The 18,549-nt window shown below is 45.0% G+C and overlaps 1 protein-coding gene across 1 annotated transcript; it reads right to left on the reverse strand.

The window, feature by feature from the left end:
- Positions 1–602: 602 nt before the first annotated feature.
- On the reverse strand, positions 603–17,769 carry LOC308123925 (ras-related protein Rab-38). The gene is made up of 4 exons (XM_080486672.1): positions 17,189–17,769; positions 12,132–12,262; positions 11,071–11,220; positions 603–1,766 (listed from the first exon to the last, which is right to left on the reverse strand). The coding sequence occupies exons 1-4, from the start codon at positions 17,379–17,381 to the stop codon at positions 1,569–1,571; spliced, it is 672 nt and encodes a 223-aa protein (XP_080342798.1). The 5' UTR covers positions 17,382–17,769; the 3' UTR covers positions 603–1,568.
- Positions 17,770–18,549: the final 780 nt, after the last annotated feature.

Raw genomic sequence — 18,549 nt, forward strand, 5'->3', positions numbered from 1 at the left:
TTTGTTTCCTGTTTTGCTGTCTGCGCCTGAGCCTCAGTTCCGTCTCATGACAAAAATCCTTTAATGAAGATTTGGTCAGGGTGGAATGTAGTGAGGTCTCTGGTATTTTTACTGTGGTGCAATAGTTTGGTTTAAACTCACAAGGTTGTGGGTTTAATTCCCGTCTAACCCTGTTAAACAGTCCCTGAGCAGGACTGTTTACCAGTCAAGTGGAATCTAACTCCTCACCTTATTAAAGCGAATAGCATCAGCAGCTTCTGCAGCTCGATCTGGAGCGTGTCATCCGCCATTGTTTTTGAGTGACGTCGTGGAGAGGGCCGGTGGGTTATCAGATCGCAGGGTTATGGGGTCAAGAGGATGGGGTGATGTCATCATTCTCAGCTAAAGTGCGTCTTGTCCATCCACACCTCAAAGCCCCGGCAGCATTTTAAAATTTCTCCACTCTGGCACCCGTTTTCCAAAAAACTTGGTTTCAGGCTCCTAAAACACTGTGTGGATGATCGGCCAAACATGTTGCAGTTACATGAAACGGCGTTGTCGTGTGGAAGGAAAGAGAGCAGTGTTACTATAAGGTACAAATACTAAAACGCTCACACAAAAATGTCATCTGCTTAAGTGTTTAGTCATCACAAGTCATTTTGCAAAACGCAACTACATGATCGTTCATTATGTGTTTAGCCCAGTCCCAGTCTCCAGGTTGGTACATCATTTTCAGCACTTCCTTCCAGGAGCAGTATGTGATCATATCGTGACGGAGCAGAAATATATTCTGAAGCTAACTTAAGACGGATCAGTTGCTGTAATACCACTTTGTACTACAAGGTGCTGCATTCACTACATATTTGCTTCTATTCCAGAACAGAAGCAGCAGATGCTAACACAGAAACAACAAGCAGCTAAAACTCACTCCTGCCGCCCAGTGCACAGAGGAGGTATTACCTAAAACTTACCTCCTAAACCTTAAGTGAGTTTTTGCGCTGGTTTGTTTTTAAGTGTCTGTCGTGTATGTGAACTGACTGTAAACTCACAGAAAAACAAATATCTCCTGTAACTAAACAGAAACTGCAGAGCAAACATGTAGATTTTTTTTTTTTTTTTTACAAAACACCACACACAATAGAAACTTTGAAAAATATTAATATATGAATTAAATATTTCAAATTGAAGCTCAACAAACAGACAATAAATTGTTGTGATGTGTTAATACACAAAGTATTTGGTTTTTCTTTTTTTACGATCCAGCTTTTCATATTAAAGCTTTTTATAATAACAAAACTCATTTCTTGAGTCCTTCTGGTAAAAATGTGTCTTTTTCTGAATGTTTCCAATTTTTCTGAGAAAGCAGAACAGGTTTAACTGTCTATCTGTTTCAGCTGAAGGGTGTGGCATCTCGGTGATCATTCAGCAGAAGATTCTCCATCTTCCGCCGCCTGCCGTCAGTCCTTCAGCTTGGGCCGCCCCCTCGCTGCTCCCCCGCCCTCTACTCCGTCAGCTTGCGCCGCCCCCTCGCTGCTCCCCCGCCCTCCAGTCCTTCAGCTCGGGCCGCTCCCTCGCCATTCCCCAGCCCTTCAGTCGTGCTCTTTCACTGAGGAGCACCCTGAACAGCCACCCAGTGGCTTCTTCTTCACGTTGTAGTCGAAGCGAGGCAGAACCAGGACGCAGCCGTCCGCTTCGATTTTAGCGGCTCCGTTGGCGGCCCTCTCCTCTTCCACGGACATGATGCTTTTCACCAAACAGCTGATGGCGCTGTCAATGTTGGTGTTGTCCTGCAGATGCGAAGAACGAAGGATCAGGTTAGATCAGAGGCCGAGAGTCCTGGACTCCAGGCTCTAATATGTTCAACTCAAAGTACTCAGATACCGTTGGAGCCTTTTGTCCTGTTTCTGTGTTCATTGTGTTTAATTTGCTATCTCAGCAAGGCAGAGTAATACCACCGATGACCTGTGGGGGCAGTGTTGTACAGTATAGCTCTTGTGTGACCAGAGAAAGGAACAAAGGGGACAACAGAACTTGGAAGAACACAGAAATAATGATTCTTTTCAGGAAAGATTTTATGACTGTGTTCCTGGATACAAGGATATCCAGAACATTATATTCAACACTTTATGATCATCTTCACCATAGAGTTGAAAGGATAAGGCAACACATTTACCCCCAAAGTAAATTTAAATATGACTTGAGACAAAAATACATATTTGAACCCCTTGATGTCCGAATTTATTTAGAATGATATTAAAAAAGATAATTATTTGTGTTTTTGTTTTCAAGCTGATACTAAATTAATTGAAGCTTGTTAATTTGTCTATAGAACATAGAATAGATATAAAATTAGGTTAGGCTTAGAGCATTGATGGCACAAAGTTAGCATTATCCAAAGCTTTAGTCTGAACTTAAAAAAAAAAACCCATCGCTGTTACTGTTTCACTAAACTCCTGTTCACAGACCAGTTATCTTTTCTCTTTCTGCTTCTATCTGCATGATAGTCGTTCATCTCTTTTAGCTGCTTCTTCTCACCGTCTTTAGATTATAGTTAAACTCAGCTCATGTGTTACAGCAATATCCAGCTATATGCCCATCATCAAACAATTAAACCAAACTGAAAGTCACTTTCCAGCATAAACGGTTGCGTTTAATTTGAAGTGAAGAATGTATTTGTATTCGTCATCTCCAGTAACTTGGGTGAAAGTGAGCCGGACACAAAGACTACAGATGCTCCTACTGATAAACTATAAAAAGCTTCACTTCCCACCTCCAAAAATAGAATAACTGAGTAAGTGGATCAAATAAATCAGATCAACTAAATTAAACCGACATGGCGAAAGAAGTTTCTGCTCCACAGATCTTTTCACCTTTCTGTTAACTCTCTCACACACACGCGCTGATGAGAACAAGCTTCGTGAATTCTAACAACTTCATGACCCACAAAAAATATATATGATTGACATGACAAACTGTGACAGTTGTTGTTCCCATTAATCTAGAAATAGTCCAACTTCATTTTGAGATAAAGGAGTTGTTTACAACAATAACAAAATTAAAGAATCTGATAAAAGGACATATGTACAACAATAGAGAACAAAACATACAATAGTGAGATCAAACGAACAGTATTGTCATATTGAATGTAATATGAATAATAAAAACCAAATGAAACAAAGGTTGAAGCAATCACTTTGACTAATCAACAAATTTTATTCAGAATATTTGTGATGTTCTGTGTTTCCTGTTTGGTGCATCTCTACTCCCTTTCTCCCCTTTTAGTGACGCACTCTCCGGGGACAACCACACACACCTGAGGCTGATCGTAATCGGCGTGTTTCTTAAGCCGGCATCTGATCGCAGGGCACTGCCGGATTATTTTCGATCGTCCTGAGTGGTCCCGGCGTCGCCTCCCAATTTGTCTCCGATGCTTGCTGCATGCGCTTCATTTTAGTTTTTTCAGCCGCACTTTGTGTTTTGCGGAGAACTAAACAGTTCCCTTTTCCTCCGATTATCCATCTCTGCTTTGGGTTCCTTTTTTCAACATCACAATATTGTCTTTATTATTACATTTAGGTCTGACCAACAATCTAAAATGGTAAAAGCTTTCAGTTTACACTCGAGGATAGAAATCTGCAAATAAGTAGCAGCATTTGCTTGAAAAATTCAGAAATAACTAAAGCCGACATCAACATGAGGGAAACGGAGCAGTTCATTAGAGGAGGTGAGTAAGGCCTCGTTCACCCTGCAGGGAAATGCAACCCAATTCTGATGCTTTGCTCACAGTGACTCATATCCGACCTGTTCTTTGGTCGTGTGAAAACTCCAATTCTGATGTTTTCACACCAGGCCAGGCCTCGATCATATTTGGTACCAATTCAGATATTTTTCTACATGCGGCTGCTTCGTCATTGACATGTGACTAACATCATGGATAAGCGCTGGAGGAAGCGGCACCGTAGTGCTGTCAAAAATAACACGTTAATTTAATTAATTGATTTGACATGGAAACATTTTAAATAACACAGTTTTGTTTACTTCTGTTTTTTTTTTTTTTACACTCTTACCAGAGCAGCAGCAGCTGCAGCATCTCTGGGCACAGCACTGTGACAACAGAGCAGCATAGTACCGAGTAAAATAATAAAGGTTTCACTTTAAAGAGTTACTTGAAGGCTGATTGAGAAAGTGAAAGTCAATAGCTTTATTTGAAAAGCTGAATTTAACGACGACAGAAGTAATTCTGCAGCAAAACAGCAGGTTGCCATGTTGGCTGACCAGAAGCCACCAAATTCTAAAGCTGGAGGAAATACTTCCAGGTAAAATATAAATTTCTCCTCTTTCTCGGGCTCTTCTGTATAGTGTGTGTGTGAGCTCTCTCTCTCTCTCTCTCTCTCTCTCTCTCTCTCTCTCTCTCTCTCTCTCTCTCTCTCTCTCTCTCTCTCTCTCTCTCTCTCTCTCTCTCTCTCTCTCTCTCTCTCTCGTGTGTATATATTACAGTATATTATTGCCACTTTGTTCATGTAATAAGTTCACAACTTTGTTTCGAGAAATATTCAAATTCTCAAAGTGGTGGACCTGCACTCTAACAAAACCCAGACTTATGTTAGATGTTTAATAATTTATTTATTTATGTTTTTATCATTTTGCTAATCTTGGAGAGAAATGGTTTCACCAAAAGCTACAAGGACATCATAAAAATAGTCTTTGATTTTAAATATAGTGTGCGTGGGTTGAGTTGCATATTACCGTGGTTTTCTCTGAAAAAAATATCCATTACAAGCTTCAGTCTTGAGTAGAAAAACAATGCGATTAATCACAATTAATTACAGAAAATTGTACAATTAATTTGTTAATTTTTTTTAATCAATTGACAGCACTACTTAAAAGCTGTGCTCTCTTTTTCCCTCATCCTTCTTCTTTCCCTCATGTTGTCTAGATTTTGTCAGCTTGTATTTAACAACCACTTGAAAATGGTTCTACACGCTGACCAGTGTTGCCAGATTTGGCGGGTATCCCCCAATTGGGGAACCAAACTCTCTTACCTTTTAACTTTGTTTATTTCATGCATTTGTGTGTTGTGGCATGTTCTTTATTACACATTTTATAGTTTTAAGATAATTTCTACAAAGGCTGAGATTTAGAGGTGTGGGTTCTATTTCATCTTTCCAGACTGCCAGAGGCGGTGCTTTAGGCACTGGATGTTCCATCTCGCGCAGGTTGAGTAAATTATATCAAAAAAGTGACCCCTGGATGACCCGGAGAGTCTATATCTACCGGCATCATCAGGTGATCTGTTCCTTTCTATCTTCTCGCGATTGCAGTTACAATAGCAGGTCGGTGTTTGCTGTTCACAGCTCGTCGCTTGTAGCTTTGTAACCTTAAGGTTGGCGCCGTGAGTATTCTCGTCCGCTAGAAGCTGCGACTCGCTGTTTTCCCTTTTTCAAGTGTGGGATACCACAGTCCGTGGCAGGTGAGAGCGCCGCTTGACTAAGGTAAACAGTTACCAGGGGGCTGTTGGAGGTGGTGTGTACTGCGAACGTATTATCATCGGCGGGATCGCCTTGTGATTGTGTGCTAACTTAGCCTCAGTAGCTCCGCGGCTAAGCCGCTGTCTCTCCTCTGTGTATTTAACAGCTAAGGTTACTCCTCTGTGTTGCTGAGTAGTTACTCAGCAACACAGAGGAGTAACCTTAGCTGCGCCAGCGAATCCACCGGTCAGGACCGGTGGATTCGCTGGTGTGTGGGTCCAACGCGGTCTCCCAACAGGCTGCCGCTACCAGCGTACCGGTGGGTTAGCGCAGCTTGTGCGCTGAGCGGTGTGCTGCAGCTTGAAAAAAATTAAAATAAAAATAGCGAGAGAATGGCTGCGTTTGCCGCAGTGCTGGGCTCTCTCTCTCTCTCTCTCCCTCGCTAAACAGCAGTGTGTGTGCTGTGGTTCTGTCGGGGGTTGCTCCAGTCAGACTCACTGGGCATATCGTGAATACTCTTGGTCGGTGTGCCTGAGTCAAGCTTCAACATCGAAGCCACTGAATTTAAAAAAATTACGACTAATAATTGGGATGGACTGCCATGGACGCCTGCATTGCCCCCCTTCAAGCAGATGATGGTCATGATCGGTGTCCTGCTTGTTTTGGCATTGACCACCTAAAAGAGGGGGCTTCTGATAATCGACGCATGAACTGCAGTTTTATGCCTTATGCTCTGCGACTCTCCAGGTTGGCTGAGGCGGCTCTCCAGGTGGCGACTCTCCAGGTGGCACGATGGACCTGCCATCTTCAGGTCAAGCTGCTGGCGGTCCTAAGTGCGCAGCCGGCGATGCTAAGCGCGCCACCATGGTGTCAGGTGATCCTCCGCGGAAGGCGAGGAAGGTCGACGGTCTGGCTAACAAGGTGGATGCTCTCACCAACGAGTTTGCGCAGATTAAGGTCATCTTGCTTGGCCTGCACACAGAACCCAGGGCGCCAGACTTCGTGGTTAACCCCGTCTCGGGGCCATCCCACCTCCAGGAAGAGGATGCCTTGTCCACGGCAGCATCCTGTACCCCGTTTGGTGATACTGGCGGGGATGGGCAGGATGAGGTTGCCTCACAGGCTTCTCATGCCTTCTCATTACAGAGAGTTCTAGTAGGACCTCCTTAATGGGATCAGTGTCTAGCCGTGGCACGGTGCAGCCCGCAATGCACACAGCCTGGGTGCGTCTGGGGGTGGATGAGGCCCCCGTCCCTACCCGAACGGCGAATGCTTTCTTCAGGCAGACCCCCACCCCGCCGACCTTCGTGGTGCCTCCCTCTGACCCCTACATTGCGGAGCTCCGCATATGGTGGCCGGACTCGAGGGTTCTCTCCCATCACACAAGCGATGGCAGAGCTCTGGCAGCCATGCACGATGCTGGCAGCTATGGGTTGGAACAGCTAGCTCCAGTTGAGCCTGCCATTGCAGCACTGATAGTTTAGCCGGATGAGGCCGTGAGACCAGATGCACGTTGCCCCTGGCCTCAGTGCAGATTGACAGACGATTTGTTGACCCGCAGTTATAACATTGCTGCCCATATGGGACGTCTGGGTAATTCGCTGTCACCCTTGGTACTGGCTCTGTCACGTACTTTGCAGGACTCCGGGGCGGAGCTTTTGGCCGAGTCCCTCAGTGATGCTTCACTGCAGACATTCGGATTTCTGACCAGGGAGTTGGGCAGGCTGATGTCAACGATAACGTTAACACGTCGCCAGGTCTGGCTTGCACAGTTCCCTCTATCCAAGTCATGCCGCAGAACACTACATTCTCTTCCGGTTGTACCGGGCCAGACATTTGGCCCAGCGGCATTGCAGGCCTTGGAGCGTAGCCTGCAAGTGTGCCAAGCAAGGCAGCAGTTTGCCAGTCTGCGCCAAGCACCCACTGCCCCTCCTAGGTAGGGACAATTGGCAGCAGCGGGGGCAGGTCACCCACGGCTGTTTGCTCGCCCATCCGGGCAGTCCAGAGGCCCGCAGGTCACGGTGCCGGGTATTTGGCAACACCGTGCAGCAGCGCGCCCATATGCCCAGGGGCCTAGGGGTTCTGCAAGTCGCCGCCCCCCCAGGGCCCCAAGAGGCAAGGCGGGCGGAACCTGAACCTCAGGGGCCGGTCGTCGGACGCTTTTCCCAGGAGCAACTCCACAGCTGGGAAGAGCAGACCACAGACCCTTGGGTGGTGTCCATCCTATCCAAGGGTTACACATTACAGTTCCGACACCCGCCCCCTACCTTCAGCGGGATCAAACGCACTGTGGTCAGAGGTCCCGTGAAATCCACGTGCTAAGTCACGAGGTGGCCACCATTCTCGGAAAGGGTGCCATCGAGCGAGTAAAACCGGAGGCTTACCTCAGTGGGTTTTACTCCACTTACTTTCTGGTGCCCAAGAAAGAGGGCGGATTTCGCCCAGTCCTGGATCTAAGGGGGCTGAACCGGTTTCTCAAGGTTCTCCCCTTCCATAAGCTGCGTGTGGCAGACGTTCTTCAAACTGTCTCAGCAGGAGACTGGTTAGTGACAGTGGATCTGAAAGACGTATACTTTCACGTTCCCATTGCCCCTCGTCACAGACAGTTCCTTCAGTTTATGTTCATGGACAAGGGTTATCAGTTCAGGGTTCTGCCGTTTGGGCGCTCCCTGGCCCCACTTATATTTACCCGGTGTGTGGCAGCTGCTCTGTCACCGTTACAGGCCAGCGGAGTAACAATACTCCCCTATCTGGACGATTGGCTTGTCATTTCCCCAACACGGGAGCAGGCGTTGAGGGACACTGCGGCTCTCCTCACTCACGTGGGGAATCTGGGCCTCAAGGTGAATTATGCCAAGAGCAACCTCGTACCCGGCCAGGTTGCGAGGTATTTATGGCTGGTGCTGGATTCCTCATTAATGCGAGCTTCCCTCTCTCCAGAGCGGGTCTCCACCATCTTGGGCCTTCTACGGCATTTCCAGTGCAACAGCCTCATGCAGTATGGCCTGATCCTGCGGCGCATGGGGATGCTGGCCTCGGCATCCATGGCTGTACCAGTCGGGCTTCTTACCTTGCGCCCCCTTCAGGTATGGGCGAACAGCCTGCAATTGGACCCTAGCACTCACAGGCACAAGGTGGTAAGGGTGTCTGCTCAGTGCCTCCTTACCCTCCGACCCTGGAGGGAAAGAGCTTACTTAATGTCAGGCATACCCTTTGGGAGGGTAGCCTCCCGCCGGGAGGTTGTCGAGACAGATGCCTCTCTTGTCGGTTGGGGGGCAGTGTGGCAGTCCAGGACTGTCAGGGGCCTGTGGAGTACCCAGCAGAAGCAACAGCACATAAATGTGTTGGAACTTCAGGCGGTATTCCTGGCGCTCAGGCATTTTCTACCTGTTCTAAAAGATCGGCATGTTCTCGTCCGGTCGGACAATACCTCAGCCGTGTACCACATCAACCACCAAGGCGGCACCAGATCTCTGGCGTGTCTGCGAGTGGCACACGAGCTCGTCACGATGGTTTAACTCAACTTCCTGAGCATCCGGGCAATGTATGTTCCTGGTCTCGGGATCACTGCCGCGGATCTCCCCCCACGCCGAGCAGCAGTGGACCTCTGACGCATACCTGGCCGGATGGCCTACTTTATGCTTTCCCTCCACTCCCCCCCATACCAGCAACGCTTCACAGGGCCCAGCAGGGTGGTCATCGCCTGCTTCTGGTTGCCCCATGCTGGCCAGGAAGACCATGGCTCCCGCTGTTGATCAAACTCCTGCAGGGAACACCGTAGCGTCTTCCAGGGAGGAAAGACCTCCTGTGTCTTTTTTTTTTTTTTTTCTTTCCCTTGTCCTGTTTGGCAGCTTGGGCCAACATTATGATGTAATTGAGAGCCTTCAGAGTCAGAACAGTTTTTGGTCTTGCAACAGAGAAAGACCTGGAGTCTCCTCCTGTTTCCTCCTCCATCAGAAGTCGGCATGGCTGCCGTACACGACTGGGGGGAACGCACAAAGAGAGAGAGAAGAGAGAGAAGAGAAGTCGAGGGGGACGGGGGAGAGGGGGGGGATAACATACAATACCCTTGTTGTGCTACATATATTATTTGCAGTTATCACACTGACCCAAATACTTTACAACTGTTATTGGATTAAACCAGCCTAAGCAGCTCTATCTAGACAGTAACGTGAAGCAGGAACATGAATTTTAAAGTTTGAGCAAATGATGACAGAGAACAAGCAACTTCAGAAGCACCTCTCGCCCCCCAGGCTGCCGGCCGGGCCCCCACCCGGCCACCGCGATATCCCAACCTCCACTAATCCAACAGCGAATGGGGAAGGAGCACCGCACCCCAGCCCCCCCACGAGCGCCACGCCCGAGGGAGCGCGCCCCCCGCATTCCAGCCGCACTCGCCCCGGGCCAGGGTGGGACCCCAGCAGGAGGTGCTGGGGGGAGCCACGTCTCCCTCCCGCCCTCCCCCCGCCCTATGTGTGTGTTGGATGTATGTAAGGATGTGTCTTTGTGTTTTGAAGAGGTGGATGCAATGTGTGTGTCTATGGTGCGGTTTAAAATTGGGGGGTAGCGGGGCCCGGGCGTTCTACCGCTGACAAGTGGCAGAACCCCGAAAGCGGCTTACCCCCTCAAGACCCTGCGAGACTAAGTATGGTTAAAATTGCACGCACGCACGCACGCACGCACACACACATACACACCCTCCCACCCTCCCATATACCAGGCCCTGGAGGTCACTCTCAGTCAACTGTCCATCCAGAACCCTGAGCCCCTCCGTCCCCCGCTCCCCCCGAACCGGGAGCGAGGCAGACCCGGAGCGTGGCAGCATGGGCCAGCCCGCCCCACCGGGGGAGGGGAGCAGAGGGAGGACCGCCCCCCCCCGCCGACGGCCCAGCCGATACTCCAGATAGTTGTTTTGACTGATACCATATGTTTCTATTAGGTCATTAAATGGAATAAAAGAGTTATTAGAGATAAGTTGTTCTAAATGTCTTATTCCTTTATTTTGCCATCTTCGGAAGTTTATTGGTTTCTTTCTTTGCAGGATGTCGGGATTGTTCCAGATGGGTGTGAGTTTGCAGGGAATGAGTGAAGATCCATTCATTTTAAGAAATTCCCACCAAGCTGTCAGCGATGTGTTTATTGATGCTTTTAAAGCAGCTGTGCTTTTTGATGACAGGACTGAAGAAGGGAAGATCTCTGATTTGGAGATCTTCACAGAATGTTTTTTCAACGTCTAGCCAGCCTTCATCTAAGGGTTTCTGATTAATCCATTTTACAACATAAAGTAGTTTATTGGCCAGATAATAATTATAAAAGTTTGGGAGTTCTAATTGTGATGTTAAATTAAATTACGAGGGACGTTTGTCACGGAGTGTTTGAGCTGTAGGAGTTAAGTCTTTTTACTTCTTCCTACTCCTTTTCATCATACAAATGTGGATCAAGTGGGATGTGTTGTTTCATTGTTTTTTTTGTTTCACAAATTTTACATTTAAATGTTTCTCTTTTCCTTTCTCCCTTTTTTCTTTATATTTGTACATTTGAAATAAAGCTTCATTCATTCATTTATTCAAGCAACAGATTGAGGGAGAAACTCTGCAGAAGAGGAAGAAAGGAATCCTCTCACCTTGGCGGAGGTCTCGAACGAGCCGACGAATCCGTACTCCTGGGAGAAGTTCTCCAGTTTGGGCAACTTGGGGCACAAACCTTGACGGCGCTGGTCGCACTTGTTGGCCAACAGGACGGCTGGAACTGGCCTCCCATTGCTAAGGGCAACCTAATGAAAGATGTCGTCATTAAGTAAGATACTGATGAGACATCCAATACTGATCTGCGGGAAGAGGAGTCATTTTCATGTTCTCCCTGAGGCTGCATGGATTTTCTCCAGCTTCTTCCAACAATCCAGAGAATACCCCTGGGATTCAACTGCACTGTCTCTGGAGTTGTTTTTAATCTCACTGTACCTAGTACAAGTGACAATAAAAGGCATTCTTCTATTCTAACTCTGAGTCTCTCAGTCTTGTATTGGAATACAATCAAAAATTTACATTTTCCCATAATTCATTTATGCAACAAAACCTCCATAAACTCAAAATTTATTTTACACATTAGCTGATTTATTTCAAACCTTTAAAAAACAAGTATAGTTTCACTTTACAGGTTAGAAAAAAATTTAATAAAGTATCTCAAAATATTAGAACATTTCATAAAAACTATTATTTATCAGAATAAAGAAAGTTAAAAAAAAAAAATGCTGGAAGCTTGCGCATTAGAAATGTCTTTGAAAAAAACAATGACTAATTTTATTAAATGTAGCAGTATTTCTAAAAGAATGATAAATAGACTTCATGGTCACATTCACACAGCAATCCACACAAAATGTTCAGTCTCTCCTGGGGGCAACTTGTGCTTCAGTTTCCTTACCACAGACACACAGAGAGATTGAAGATGATCTTTTAATTGGAAAATAACCTGCTCTACTGACTCACAGTCAACTTTATGCACATCACTGTAAGTATCAAACAGTTACATCCTTATTTAGGTGAAATATGAATTTTATTCGTCATTTACAGATTCAAATGTCACTTCAACTTCAAAGATTTCAGAAAAACTGAAGGTTAAACAGATCTGCATATTTTTAGTCCTTCTTCTCTACCCTGACCATCAGTCAATCCTCCACTACTTTACCTTTGAGTCCAGGTCTCCTTTCCACTTCAGAACCGCTTGGAACGTGGAAAGCCGGGTCATATCGAAGACGACGAGCGCGCCCACTGCCTCTCTGTAGTACACTCGGGTCATGTTGCCGTAGCGTTCCTGCCCTTTAAAAAAACAAAAAAACTAAACTGAAACAACAGCAAAAATGGAAGCATGTGGTAAAGCTTATCCTCAAATGCAACTTCAAGGATTTGAACTTAGTCACCAAATTTAAGCAAATTAAAAAAGAAAAGATGAAACATCGTCTCTCTGTTTGATAAATCAAATTCTTCTCTGATATTTAACCAACATGGTGCTGAAGGCCGTGTTGTACTGAATATGTGCAGGACTGAACACACACCATCGTTACCGCCCTGCTTGTGGTGCGTTCAAGGTGCTGGAAACCCGGGAATTCTCACTGACGACATATAACCCTATATAATGTCATCGGGGGTTTAGCCAATCACAATCAAGGTCGGCCCTCCCTTTGAACCTCCCACAATCAAACAGCTCTGCTCTGGCACATGGAACCACCAGATGAAGTACTTCTTTCTCTTCCCAAGATGGGCATGTGTTAGCCTTGGATCCCCGATATGTCCTCAGACTGGCCGGAGAGCAGTTTGAGCAGTGAGAAAACAAGTGAGGATAGAGTCAGCTTTTTGGGTGGTCCACGTCTTTTTGTTTTTTATTTTCCGAAAGTGCACAACAAAAAGTGCAACGTGCAAAAAAGTGCATTGGGGGATTCAGAAGTGTGGCTTCTCCAGAAGCAGAACCCTGAATGATGTAAAATGGCGCGTTAAACACAGTTCCCTCAACTGGGTAAAACCATTAAAACGCCATAGGTAATAAAAGTTAACCTTAGTGTCTTAAAACTAAGTTAAAAATCCTCCCAACCAAAACCATAAATATTAGTTAATAAAAGAAAACCCTTATTAGCAAATACATCTAAAAACTAAACACCTAAATAATAAACTAAATCCTAAATCCTTCTAAAACTATGTGCCATGCCCCCACTTGCTCCTCCTCTTGGTTCAGCCCGGAACCTTCTTTAGCAGTGTCTATGCAATGGTGCATCTTTTGCCTGGACACCGGCCTGAACACAAGAGAAGAAGGTAAGTGCAAACTCTCCTCACACAACACTCTCACCCACAGCTTAAAATGTTCACAGCACACACATCAACAACTAAAAGAATCAGCCATTCTTAAATACACATATATTGCACAATGCTCAATTCATCAATTAATTGTTGTGTTGCCTCCACAGATGCCCGGATCTAGGGACAACAGAAAATTCAATAAATAAGTTAAAAACAATTGTGTGCAAATTTATTTATGTGCAAATAGCCTGATCTTAAAGTGCTGTGTGCTGCTCAAAGTGCTGGTGAACATTTAAAGTGCTGGAATAAAGTGTTGCGAGTGCTTAAATCAGGAACGAACTGCCTGTTTGTTACACTGCTCAATAGTCTGGAAATTATGGTAAATTTGGTCGGGCGAGATCAGTTGTTGTGTTATGTTTTTGACTTTGCTCGTGAACACGTTCATAAACTGTTGTTTATTATCTAATCAACACTCATGAACAGTTTATTGTCCAATCAGAACTTAAATATCTATTGTCCAATCAACACTCAGGGATTGTTTGTTGTCCAATCAGTGTTTTTGTCAGAATGATCTTAAAGTCTTTTCACTGAGGTCCCAGCTGAAATCCTAATGACGTGAAATGGAAGATGTTGAACTGTCAGTTGTTTGCAAAGTCATCATTGGCTAAGCAAGATAAAAATGTGTTAAACGTGGTGTGTGTACGAATAATAAACAAAGCACATCTTTTGACGCACGGAGGTATGTGTGTGCGTGACTGATCCTGCGAGCGCACAACTGAATGTGTGAATAAAACTCGATCCTGGTAACTTCCTCCACATGATCCTAATATAGTGGTGAATCAGCAGGCCAGAGTCTGACACACACACACACACACACACACACACACACACACACACACACACACACACACACACACACACACACACACACACACACACACACACACACACACACACACACACACACACACACACACACACACGACCTCAGAGCCTAGCAAACAGCTGGTGCAAAAGAAATTCAGTGCAGAAAGAGTGAATCTCCAGGCTGTTTGGAAGAATTTGCGCTGCAACAACAGCTGCTAGTGTCGCAAACAGGCAGTGAGAGAGTCCCTGCACACGATGGAATTTGGGCTAATAGATGGAGGCAGAAGCTTGACACTGGATGGTTGCAGATTAAAACCAAGCTGTGAACATCTTGAGGACTGTCCACATGATTTCAGTAGAGTTTTTGTCCATGGTACATTTCAGGGACATACTCAACGCTGATTGTCGTACGAGAGGTTGCTCCTTCCAGAAATACACTGAGCCTATTCACTCCCCCCCCCCTTACAAACAATGACGCAATCATGACTTTCACACAGTGACACGGGTCGTCTGACAGCTCTGACTGGGAATCCAGCAGCTCCGGAGTGAAGTCATGGCTGCTCGCCGGCTCAAAGTCCACCTGTCCGATGGCCTGGTCCGGACCTCCTCATGAGAAGTACAGCTCTAATCAGCCGTCACGTGACTCGAACACAAATAATAACTTTAAAACCTGTGTTTTAGTGCGTGTTTGAAAGGGGGGGGGGACTGTTTCTAAGTGAAAAACACAGTCTTGTTCTGTAAAAACGGAGGTCAACCACATTCTGTGCACCGTCAGTGTTGGATGTGTCAGCAAAATCAAGTGTGAAAGAATGCAAATTACTTCTCGTGTTCACTTCTTGGGAGCACAGTACTTAGAGAGTACAGCCTCCAGAGCCACATGTCACAATATCACTTGAAAGTTGTCATTTCTGTTGTCTTATAAACTTGCTGTTAAAGGAAAAGGTCCACTGCACTGACTATTTTTCCATGTTCTACACCTTCATGGCGGCTGATCACAGCTGACTATAGACAAAGGCAGGGTCCACCTTCAACACACAACGAGACGCACTTACATTACCACCTGGGGCAATTTCAGCTCACCAATTAGAATAAAGCACACATTGTGGGAGGAAACCTGTTACCTGCAAGCCCCCCGTGTATTAATACAGTATAGCATGAGAATTTGGGATGAGAATTCTTGATTTAAAACTGATTCAATCATATGAAAGCAAGATTTTTATAAATCTTATACCGCGATTCTTTAATAAAGAATTGTGGTGCTTCTCTTCTTTGAATGCAGTTAGATTGGTCACACACAATAGCCGAAGATATATTTGTAGGACTGGACTGTGTTGTAGTGGTTAGCACTCGCTCTCCATAGCACCTCATTGGTTTGAGTCCAATTGACCTTTGGCTAAGCCCCTGAACGAAAATGAACCAATAGGATTCAACTACCAACTGCCTGGAAAAGTCGGACATTCTCAGAGTAAAACTCCATAGAGAACTGTGGGATGACGTGTTTGTTTTATTCTGGGCTATTTAAGTAATTTAAGATGCAAAAAAGGTTTAAAAAAAATAAAATAAAAGTTTGCACGAAGCGCTCCGGTGTATAATGTCGAACTTGTTAAGGCTTCAATGAAATAAAACTATGGTGGCCCCAAAAGTTGTCCAGCTTCAGTCGCTGTGCGATTTTGACATTAACAGCTACCATTGTGAGGCTAGTCTGGGTTAGCAACAGTAACTAAGGGGCGGGGGGGGGGGGGGGGGGGGGGGCTTAGCCAAAGGCCAGTTTGGAGGCCTTTCTGGATTTTTCCTGTTGTTCCAATGTGCACATTTTCTCCAGGCACTGTTTTCTCACTCAGTCCAAAAGCAAAAATAAATGAATCTGTCTGTCTCTGTGCTTGGACCGATGACCTGTCCAGAACCTGGGAACGACTGCAGCCCTGTAGTGGATAAAGTGCTCAAGGCTAATTACTTCAAATGCATGTGAAACTAATATTTAGCACTGAAAAGGCATTTAAATGTAAACTAAATAAGCAACACAAAAAAAGAGAGTGATCAATCTTTAGCCAAGTCATTTACAAAAGTTCCACTGTTAAGAAAATAGATTGGTGCTTTTTTATATTTTTTATATTCAAATGATCAACAAGGCTTTGATATGATTTACATATATGAAATATCTCCCTTCGATGTTTCTAAAAGTATAGTAGCAGATCACAAGTTGTAAATTGTACTTAAATGTACACACACACAAAAGCACACTGTACTTAAGTATGGGTGGAAATACACAAAAAATATTAATACAATTAGTAGTAGCTTTCCAAAACTACTAAATTAATGTGAGTATTTGCAACCCAGTGTAATTCGTTGCTTGTACAATTGCTATAAGTATGTCAAAATTATATTTAAACAGAGTAATTTTGTAATAATCAGTTATAAATTTGTAATTTGAGGTAAACTAACTTTTTTTGGACGTTCTTGGTGGATTTGTCCTATATGATTGCATTGTCAATGGCAAACATACCAAATACAATACATACATGTTGAAGACAAAAACAGATTGTTTGACAAAAATTTGATTTTATAAAATACTTTGGTAATATTAACACATATTTGAAATTTTACGTACGTAATCAACTTTTTACAGCAATTGGTAGGTTTGTTTACGATGACTGATTAAATGAGTAAATCTCAATGTAAGGTTGAGCAGTGTGTGAGCATACCGATGATAAGGTACAGTGACCCAGAAGGGCCAACAATACAACACAACAACAAAAGCCACAACAAAACAACAAAAGTCACAACACAACAACAAAGAGCTGCAACACAACAACATAAGCCACAACACACTAACAAAAGCCGCAACACACCAACAAAAGCCGCAACACAACAACAAAATGCCACAACAGCAGGACGCAGCAGTCGGAGAGCTTTTAAGAACTTTTGTTGTTGTGTTGTGGCTTTTGTTGTTGTGTTGCGGCTTTTTGTTGTTGTGTTGTGGATTTTGTTGGTGTGTTGTGGCTTTTGCTGGTGTGTTGTGTTGTTGGCCCTTCTGGGCCACCGTAAGATGAGGCGCAAACACGAGTGGTTCCACGGACTTTTACGCACCGGCGATGTCCCACAGCTGCAGCCGCACCACCGTCTGCTGGTCCCAGTCCAGCACCTTGAGGGCGAAGTCCACCCCGATGGTGGCCCGGTAGTGCTGGGAGAAGACCTGGTGCACGTAGCGCTTGATGATGGATGTTTTTCCCACTCCCAGATCGCCGATGACCAAAACTTTGAGGAGACGCTCCTGCTGCATTATGACAACTGATCCTCCAAAAGCGCACAGATCTCCAAATATGAAAAGGGTTGCAAAATGTGGAGAATCAAGCCTTTTCAATCTCTCTATTGGGTAACATGAATAAAAGTGGACTTCCCATTGAGTCGTGCAGATGCGCGCAAAAATAATAGGTGACAGTTGCGCGTCCGACTATCATCCGTCATGTCCGCGGCTGAAAGCTTCTGCGCGCCTGCGTCACTCCAACTTGCGAAATCGTGAGGTAAAGAAGAAGTAACTGAGGAAAACAGATATGCGAAGGGATGTTATCAGTCGAGGCTGCGGTTTGTGAGCTGCTTCTTCTTCTTCTTGTTCTTCTCTCGGAGTCCTGAGAGGAGTGGAAATTCACCCTAGAGGCCGGTGAAGGACCACGCCTCCTCCCGGTCACTCAGGGCGGGTTTGTGTCTTTTCCAGAGTGACGATCTGCATCAGCGTCATCTTTTTACAGTGTGTCCCATCCACCAGCAGGACTGTATTTTACCTGATCATATATATGAAGAGCTGGACTGTACAGACATGCTGCAAGGTTTAGTTCACATACTGTCACATTCTGAGCTTATTAATCTGATACGATGACATTCATATGTTTCCCTTTTGTTTTTACAAAACCTTGGCATTCGATAATAAATTTAACATTATGGGATTTTATCGATAAAGAGAGGTGCCAAATAATGTGAAAAATCTAAAGAAAAGCAACAAGTGCACCTTGCAACTGAAAATACAATGAATGATTGGACTGTTTTTTCTATTTTCTTTTTGTCCAAGTCTGTGGGAAATCTGAAATCCTCTCTGCTATATGGTTTCAATTCGGGCTCAATTTGCCTTTTATTTTACTCTGTGATGATGCTACTTCTTATCGAGAAAAGAGTTGGCTCTTATATATGTTATGCTTGAATAACAACTCTTATGTTGATGATGTAAGCTTTTTGTGTTCCATCATCACACCGGGAGCTGCTCTGGTGGGTCCACATTTGTCCCGCAGGCTTTATGTTTGACACCGTTGCTCTCGTGGCTCTCTGGTTCTGGCCTTCCCTGTTATTAGTTATTCTAAACTCAGCAAATGTGGAAAATGTAACTTCACAACATCACCACAAACTTTAATCACACATCAATTGACTTTGAATGCTACAAGAATTAGTTTGAGACAATG

The sequence above is a fragment of the Lipophrys pholis genome, assembly GCF_963383615.2.
Source record: "Lipophrys pholis genome assembly, chromosome: 18".
NCBI classification, from domain to species: Eukaryota; Metazoa; Chordata; class Actinopteri; order Blenniiformes; family Blenniidae; genus Lipophrys; species Lipophrys pholis.